The sequence below is a fragment of the Triticum aestivum genome, chromosome 6B (assembly GCF_018294505.1).
Source record: "Triticum aestivum cultivar Chinese Spring chromosome 6B, IWGSC CS RefSeq v2.1, whole genome shotgun sequence".
Lineage (NCBI taxonomy): Eukaryota > Viridiplantae > Streptophyta > Magnoliopsida > Poales > Poaceae > Triticum > Triticum aestivum.
In genome coordinates this window covers 720,640,863-720,649,693 of record NC_057810.1, presented here as the reverse complement: position 1 = coordinate 720,649,693, position 8,831 = coordinate 720,640,863, and the positions used below count along the sequence as shown (strand labels likewise).

The 8,831-nt window shown below is 42.5% G+C and overlaps 2 protein-coding genes across 3 annotated transcripts; both read left to right on the top strand.

Moving 5' to 3' along the window:
- Positions 1-2,761: 2,761 nt before the first annotated feature.
- Positions 2,762-4,364, top strand: LOC123140005 (pre-mRNA-splicing factor sap145). 2 transcript variants are annotated; one of them, XR_006469737.1, is made up of 6 exons: positions 2,762-2,882; positions 2,989-3,090; positions 3,179-3,274; positions 3,441-3,574; positions 3,699-4,151; positions 4,237-4,340. XR_006469737.1 is itself a non-coding variant. In XM_044559737.1 (6 exons), exons 2-6 carry the CDS (start codon positions 3,004-3,006, stop codon positions 4,240-4,242), a joined length of 420 nt encoding a protein of 139 aa, XP_044415672.1. In that variant the 5' UTR covers positions 2,762-2,882; positions 2,989-3,003; the 3' UTR covers positions 4,243-4,364. The 2 variants fall into 2 exon arrangements, 1 of the variants encoding a protein (XP_044415672.1); XM_044559737.1 differs by having other exon boundaries at positions 3,699-3,795; positions 4,237-4,364.
- A 1,242-nt stretch (positions 4,365-5,606) lies between these two features.
- On the top strand, positions 5,607-8,612 carry LOC123140004 (uncharacterized). The gene is made up of 4 exons (XM_044559736.1): positions 5,607-6,239; positions 6,792-7,633; positions 7,713-7,868; positions 8,010-8,612. Exons 2-4 carry the CDS (start codon positions 7,097-7,099, stop codon positions 8,442-8,444), a joined length of 1,128 nt encoding a protein of 375 aa, XP_044415671.1. The 5' UTR covers positions 5,607-6,239; positions 6,792-7,096; the 3' UTR covers positions 8,445-8,612.
- The last annotated feature ends 219 nt before the right edge of the window (positions 8,613-8,831 follow it).

The following is an 8,831-nucleotide window of genomic DNA, read 5'->3' as shown; positions in this document are numbered from 1 at the left end:
CGGGAGTTTATACTGGTTTGGCCCCTTGCGGTGAAGGTAATGGCTTAATCCATTTTGAGGTGGGATTGCTTATATCTCGATTACCAGGGAGCGAATTCGCTTGACCTAGCTTTCGATCTGATGTTACTTGTCCTGAACCGCCGCTGGGTTGTCCCTTTATATACAGAGGTCGACGCCCAGCGGCTCACAGAGTCCCCGGCCGGCTTATAAACAGTGTCCGGCTCGGTGTCTATCTATTCCTGCCTTACAATACAAGTTATACACATATGACTGTTTATCTCTACGGGCCTTAAGCCGCCTTTGGGCCTTGGGCCCTTAACTAAACCGCCATCTTCAAGTATCGTCTTGGGCTTCATATTACGAATCGCCATAGGTATAACCCGGCCCCTCCTGGGCGGGTCATACCTAATAGTTATATCCTCAACAATACCAATGTGACAAATGGTTGTTCATCCATATTCTTCTTTCTAGTCAACACATTGTTTTTTTTCTGGAAGAAGATGTGAGAAAACGTCAACCATATGCATATTGATCGACACAACTATTTGCGTGGTTGATTTTTGTTTTTGTTTTTTTAACACATGTCTTCTTTTTCTCATTACACAAATGTACAGTTATAGCGCACATGTGAAACATTTTTTTAATACACTGCAAACATTTTCCAAACACATGACAGCCATGTTTTGAACACTTTTCTGAATACACGGTAACATTTTCCAAATACATGTTTTACATTTTTTAGATTGCGCAATTTTTTACATTGTATAAAGTTTTTTGAAATTTCCATTGACATATTTTGGAAACATGTGAATCTTTCTTTCAAATGTGACCTACATTTTTTAATGGACATAAACAATTTTTTGAACCTACGTGGAGATTTTTTTTTACATTGTATAAACATTTTTTTAGGAAAGTCATGAACTTTTTTGGACCCGGTAGAATTTATCTTTAAGATGTCATGTACATTTTTTTAATGGGATGAAACATTTTGTAACATTTGAACACAATTTTTTTATATTGCATACAGTTTTTCTAAAATGTCACAAATACAATTTTGAAAGTTGTGATTTTTTTTTGAATGTTCAAAACATGGTTTTAAATTATGCAAACATTTTTTTACATTATATAAACATTTCTTAAAATTTCATGTACGTGCTTTTTAAACATGTCACATTTTAAAAATGTCACAAACATTTTTCTAGAGATGATTAACATTTTTCATACATGGTTACATTTTTCTATATTTTATGTGAAGTGTTTTTTGTAATATATCTACTTAGAATATTTGTAAATATAAATTTTTAAATAAAAAACAAAAAAGGGGGAAATGTAAGTAAAAAAGGGAGAAAAAACAAAAAGAACATGGTGTCAGATGGCGCGCGGTTATCGGGCCGGCTCAACTCGTGCAGTGGGCGGCACATAGCTCAACTCGTCGCGCCCGCTGCAAAGCCCGTCTCTCCTCTCGCTCTCGTCGCCTTGCTTCTGCCGACGTCGACAGCAAACAGCCACCGCCGTCACCGTCGCCGCGGCGGCTGATGCCGCGCGCCCCAAGCCCAGGGACGCCGGGCGTGGCCGTCACCTCCGCCGCTGCCGCGGAAGGGCCGGGAAGAGCAGGGCCGCGGGTGCGGCCGCCACCTCCGCCGCTGCCGCGGAAGGGCCGGGAAGAGCAGGGCTGCGGGTGCCAATGCCGCGGCGGGCGAGGGCTCAAAGGACAGCCCCGGCCCCGACCCTGCCCCCAGGCGAGTTCCGGTTCCGCCGCTCCATAGTCTGCTCGGACCGCGCCTAACGCCTGTGTTCCCGCAGATGGGAGCAGAGTGCGTGCCGGAGAAGCCCGGCCTCGACGCCGGCGACCCCCCTCCTTGGCGCCTCCGCTGCCGTCTTCGAGAAATTCGGCTTCAAGGAGCCCCCGCCGCCGCTGCGCCGCACCTCCCGCGGTTTCCGGGTCCTCATCTCCTCCCTTTCTGCTCATTTCTAAGAAATAGTGTAGGGTTTATGAAGAGGTTTCGGTGATTTAATTTGGGCGTGAGGGTTTGGTGCGTGGTAACAGCTTTCTGGTTGAACTGGAATAGGGACTTGAAGGACTAAACTTTTGTTGCTGGTAGGGCGAGGAGGAGGAGAATGTAGGACTTGAAGGATTTAAACTTTTGTTGTTTTAACAGCTATATACCTTGTGATTTAATCAGTAAACCAAGTCCTACATTAACTATATTTTGATAGAAAGTACTAGTATATGACATGTGGGACACATTTGCCACAGCAACAACTAGAGAACTTGTCATTGTCTGTACTCCAATTATCTCAGCTTTACTGTCATTTTGGAGACATACTGAACTCTTGATTATGCTTTACAAAAAATTGTGGCTTGGCTATTTGGGGCAGCAAACCAAACATGCCCATAATGTCCAACATGTTTCACCCTTCTTATATGGATGTTTAATTCTTGCAGAGACTGCTGTTACAATCGAGGAAGCTGAAAATGGTGTTGCACTACTTGAATGGTCTGTGTAGTGTATATAGGATAGTTTTTTTAGTGCCCTCTCTAGTTTTCTTGCTGTGTTTGTATTTTAGGCTCTCTTTTTGATGCAAACCTAAATTCTCCCTGAGTTATCTGCAAATATGAACCCATGAGAGTAACTTCCTGAGTGCCATTCTAATGTTTAGGAAACTTACACAACTAATTATGCTAGTGCTGGTGTGTAACTGATATTTGATTTAACTTTAATATATTAGATCTGCCCAGTTATCAGTTTGTACCATGGTCGTCATTCAAGGCTAATAATGTTTTGTTTTCCACAGGTTTTTCATGATGCATTCTTCAAATATCAAACAAAACCCAAGTTGACTAGTCATGGTGATCTGCATTTGAAGGGAAAGAGTTTGAGGTATGTACTCTACAATATTTACACAGCAAAAGAAAAAAAAGAGGCAGAGACCATCCATGAGTCCATATATGGTTCTGATGATAAGTTCTACTTGTACATTCTACAGCTGAAGCTTAAGATAATGAAACCAGGTATGCTGTACCAGGAGCTTAAGAAAGCTCTTGGTATGCCTGATGGTGCCCTGCCCCCATGGCTTACCAGGATGCAGGTATGTATTAACTAACCTATGTTCGTCTGGTTTTCTTATTGGCAATGCTTTCATCATTAGCCAGTTGACCCCGCTTCATTTTTGCCAGTTCGTTGGTCCTCCAACCTCTTATCCTTATCTGAAGATCCCAGGTTTAAATGCCCCAATCTCTCGTGGAGACACTTTTGGTGATGGACCCGATGAGGTACCTTACCTAATCCAAACCTGCTATTATTTCTTTGTACCATATCCCAGTATATGAACATGTTTTTTGGATTCCTGCAGCAAGTCAAACCTTGTCAATAAAGTTAGTTGCAGTGTATTGTGGTTTTCGTGAGCAGCACTAACATTTGCTTTCTGCGATTATCTAGGAAGAACCTCTGGATCGCAGCAAACACTGGGTAGATTCGGACGACGAAGAGGATGAAGAGGAAGAAGAGGAGGAGGAACTAATTATTCATGGGGAAATAGAAGAAGGCATTATGTCTGTTGACACCATCTCAAGGTAATTCTCTATACTTCTGTTCTTTTGTTGCCAGTTATTTTAATTGCCAGTTACCAGCTTTTTTATTTCAATTAAATAGTGCAGTAGACACTTAGTTTCTAATTTTCATTGTTGCGTGGGCAAGAGCAAGAGGAGCGGGAAGATCGGCGGGGAAGGGAGCTAGCCATTGTGGTTGTCTTGGAAGAAGAAGAGCAGGAAGATGGACTTCAAGTTTTAGAAGAGTAAGAGAATGACCTCTATTTTTCGTCTGCGAACTAACTCATTGGAGGAGGTAGATTAGTGTTTGACGACCTGATGAACAGCTCCCGTCGCACGGAGGAGAATGTGTAGCTCGTGCGGAGTAGTGTAGATGCTGGAGTACGAGGAATGTGGTTTAGGTGATGCCTTAGGTAGGATGTAAAGTTTGATTTTTGTAAGGTGGGATTCGGCTGCTGGCCTTGAAGATAGTGTCAGTGGCTAGACTTGTTAGACTGAAGATAGTGACAGTGGCCTTGAACAGGCTATCCGCCTAGGAGGATGCAAAAAATAGTCAAAACATTAGAAGACTTGTTTTTCACCGTGCAGTATTTCTGTAGAGGTGGGTTTGTTTTCTTCTTGTGCACGGATAATCTTATTATATGCTCTTAGTTCTAACTCTTGTTCTAAAACTTCACACATGGCAGGTATAGTTGATCAATCCCACTACATAATTTGCCTTCTTGAGTCTGAATCACCAGGTGGCCATCAAATAGCTGTTGAAATGATATCAGCAGATGGGCACTCTCACTGTCTCACATTGCTAATCTTCCCACTTCTGTGAGTAGTACAATCTATGATCTAATTTAGTTCTCCTAGTGTAATACCTCTTGATCTGCCTCTTAGGCAGTGACAGACTGCTGATATGTTTAAATACTATATTGTTTCTTGTTTGTGGAGTGTGCATGCTAAACTAGTTGCTGCCATGGATGAATTTAAATTTTTAGGAACCGTTGTTTTCTGATACTGAAAGAATATTTCAGCTCTATTTCTGAGTCTTGGATTATCTATGCAGATGAAACGGGATGACTACACGCGATGCAATTTTACGGTCGGTAATGGATTCTCTGATCTTAGACAGGTAAGATGAGGATTCCTTGTGATACTCGCAATTGCACCTTTATTAGAATCAGCAAAAAAGCTCGCATCCACAAAGGGCGATAGTATCCAGTGTGGTTTCGTGGGTGTGCTTTTCATGCAGGTTACATGTGAAAAACAAACAATGCAGGGAAGTACTTGCGAGAGTGGATTTTTTTATTTTTTTTGCACGGGTGCATTGGAGGAATTTAATTTAAATATTTTTAAAATCAAATTAAAAAAAGAATTCTTCATGATCATATGGATATATATTACACACATGTAAAGTTTGGTGATGAAATAAGTAAACATGCGAGCTATACACAAATGACAAAATGGTGATTTCTAAATAGTGAATAATAGAAGCAATGTTCATCTTTACAAAATTACGATTTTGTCATTTTTACGTAACTCACATGGCTACTTATTTCATCATCAGAATTTGCACACGTGTAGTAGCACATCCATATAAACATGTTGATTTTTTTTTGGAATTTTTTGAAAAACTTTGAAATACCATTTTGGCGCTACTAAAAAAATAGGGCTCACGTCTAGAGCTCGTCCAGCAAAGTGATTTTTCTTGTACTTGCACCATATAGTTCTTTTTTTTAAACGCTTTGCTGGCGGATCTGTGTCAGTAGTCGAATGGCTACATTTTTGCGAAGTACTACAAGAAAGGGATGCACACACACATTTTTTTAGGGGTGATGCAGACGCACACTAGGGATGTTTTTGCTTGCAACTTTCTGTCATTAGCAGGTTGCTTATATAAATGGTGATCCTCCCAACCACGCCGCATATATAAATGGTGATGAACATTGGGCTTTAGCACATCATCCCTCCATGGCAGGCCGCATGCACACATTTTTTTAGGGGTGATGAACAATGGGCCTTAGCCCACCATTCCTCCATCGCAGGCCGCAGTATATAAATCGCGATCCTCCTCCGTTCCACGCCGCCCCCTCCTCCCACCTAGGGTTCCACCAGAGAGCAAAAGGGGATCGGGGGTCAGTTATGCGCCACCGCCTGCCGTGCGCCCATCTTCCCCCTCTCGCCGCCGCAATCGCCGTCGGATGCCTCGAATGAGGATCCAGAGCTGCTTGCGAACAGGCGACCAAATAAGCAGCTCCCCCTTTGGGAGCCGCAGTACCCAATCGAAGCAGCAAGAGCAGCAGCTCTTTTGGGAGCGGCGATCCGCAATCAAGCAGCTCTGCAGCCGGCAATCCAAGCAATCAAGCGGCTCCTCCCCGAGCCGCAGTCGGAAATCGAAGCAATCAAGCGGCTCCTCTCTGAGCCGCAGTCGGAAATCGAAGCGGCTCCCCTTTTTAGTGGCTAATCCGGAATCAAAGCAGTCCTTTCTTTCGAATTCAGTCTCCGAGTCTCCATTGGTGGCGAGGACCTAGAGGCTATATATGTAAATATCTGGCCTGGTGGACAGCCTAGACATCAGTACCCGCCAATTTCAAGAGGAGACGAGCAACAACTCCCTAAACATCAGTTTTCGGAGTGACCAGCAACTCGGGCGATGGCCAAGTCTTGTCGTCGGCGACGGGCTGCCAAATTGAATGCTAAGGTGAGTTCCTTGTCCTCTCCTTCCTCTGAATATCTTATTTTCCTGAGAGTATATACTTTAGCAGACAGGGGTCAAATTTCAGCCTATTAGACAGCATAAAAATTGAATCTTTTGAGATCCTTAACCGGTCAAATTTTAGTCTTTACTTAACCGATCTTCTGTTTTCAGAGAGAACCCTTTATATAGATTAGATTAGATCTGATCAAAGTTGAAAATTTGCACTGAATCAAAATTACATCTTTGATAATTGCAATTTCTGCACAAATAAAATCTAGTCTGATTTAAAATAAGAAACAATTTCCAATAAGCAGTAGTTGTTTGTTTTTCTTTATAGTTTAATAAAGAATTATTAGATTTTTATAACAACACGACAAAAATCAAAGTTTAGTTATCAGTAATCGTCTTTGTTTATTTTACTTTCAGAGTCTGGGTGTCTGATACCATCGAAATTACATGTTTGCAATTGCATAGAAGTTGCACATCATAAAATATCATATATATTTTTACAATTAGTGTGGAACAAACTCTTATTTGTCTTGATGCCAAACGCAGAAGGGTAAGAAAGTTGATAGGCTCAGCGCACTGCAAGAACCAACATCCTCTCGAGACGGTGGACTCAGCTCTGCGCCAAGCTGTCTCGGCTTATAATAAGCGCTCTGGATTTCCTGCCAAAGGGTGTGTCGTGCACCGGCATATCTGACGATAAATTGGTCCGCATCAATGCAGCTGTGTTTCAAGCGACAGATAGCATATTGACACGCAGAAATCCTGGAGAGCACACGATCCGCCTTCTGTCCACAACGTTCTACTTGAGAGATGATGTCCCCATATCCATTGGGCGTGCTGTTGGCCATGCCATGGCGGCACACTTGGTCGAGAGTGCCAAATTCAGTGTTATGACAGGGAAGTATGAGATCAGTGACATGGCTGAGAATGATCTGATCACCTTTGCGACAAATTTCATGTTGTTCTTTGATGCCTGTCCAAGTGCATTTGGTGGTCTCACTACCCTCGACCTAGAGAATTTGAGATTTGGTGAATCAGACATATCCAACGTCCTCATCACTTGCAAGTGCTTGAGGCATCTGCGTTTGTACAATTGTGACTCTGGTGTTTGCAGCACGCTGCAAGTTGAACACGCTCGTCTCAGGGAGCTTAGTATAGTCCAATGTATGGTTGAACGAGTTGAACTGAAGTGGCTCCCTCAACTCACAACGATGGTCTTTGAAGGTTGGCCACAATTCCAAGATCCACTGTTCATTGGTCATGTCCCATTGCTGGAGGTTGTAAGCCTCACAAATCTTGCCCTTCGTTATGACAAGACGGTGTTCTTAAGTGAGTTTCTTAGCGGTACCTCTATACGAGATCCGAAGTTGGCATTTAATTCTGAAAAGGTATGTTCAGATTTTCACTTTGTGAGCTGTGGCTTGGCTTCCTTCTCTGCCCATCTCATCATGTGTTTATTCGTTGCAGATTTGGGTGCAGCCAGAATTTCCGACGCCATGTCTAGCATCTGTTTTCAGCCAACTAAGGTTTGTGAATTTACTTCATCTTCCTGAAGGGCATGATCTCACTTGGACAATGTATATTCTTGAAGCTGCACCCTTACTGAAGGAGCTATACATGATGGTATGTGTTTACCTTAAGATCTCTTTTTAGCCACATGGGCTTAATGTTAGGTTTTGCAAGATGCTTTCACCAGATAGATACAAAAGATGGCTGCTCTATTGACAATTTATTTTTATCTTGGACCTCTTTGCTGGCATGCAGGTATGGGATCATGCGTGCAATATGGAAATAGATGAGACGAAGAGGAAAGAAGAAGCATATAGTGAGGACAAGGGTGTAGAGTGGGACTTGGTCGCAGCAGATTTCCAACACCACAGTTTGGTCACACTTGTCATTTTTGGCTTTGAATCTGAAGATTGCTTTGTGAGTTATGTGAGGCGTGTTCTGGTGGCGGCCGTCAATCTAGAGGATGTCTTCCTGTATAGTGGGTTGAAGTGTGGCAGTTGCCCGGACAAGAAGAAGCTTGTCAGGTACCCCTGGACTGAATGGCAGAGGATCTCCCTGAATGAGAGACTCAACGCTGGGATCGAGTCGGTTGCCATATTGCACTATGGTGAAATGTGGCCTGGTCATCTAGCAAAAATGGAGCACCCAAAGTGCTCAATGCTCAAGGCAAAAAAGGGTTTTGCTGCGTGAGGCTAAAAGGTGCTGATTTTACAGTAGTCGAAGTGTTGTTATCTTTGGTTGAGAGCTTGTTTCAGTATTTTTTTTGTACCTCTAAAATGGTACTACTACGTATGGAGGATAGTATAGACTTGTTGCTATGTTGGTTATGGTCTAAAATTAACCAGAAATTTGATGTTACTTAATGCGAAACTGCTAGTCGAGATTCCAAACCTCATGGAACAACTAACAGAGAACACACACAATTTGTGTATGAATCATGAATTAAGTTTGATCCCAGCACGTTTTCATTTTTTAGGCTATTAAGAAATAAAACCAACACGAGCTCAATAGGGGGTTCAAAAGATAGCAGAGAATATATATACTTCAAGAGCAGTACTTCCTCTACAGCTAGTATGA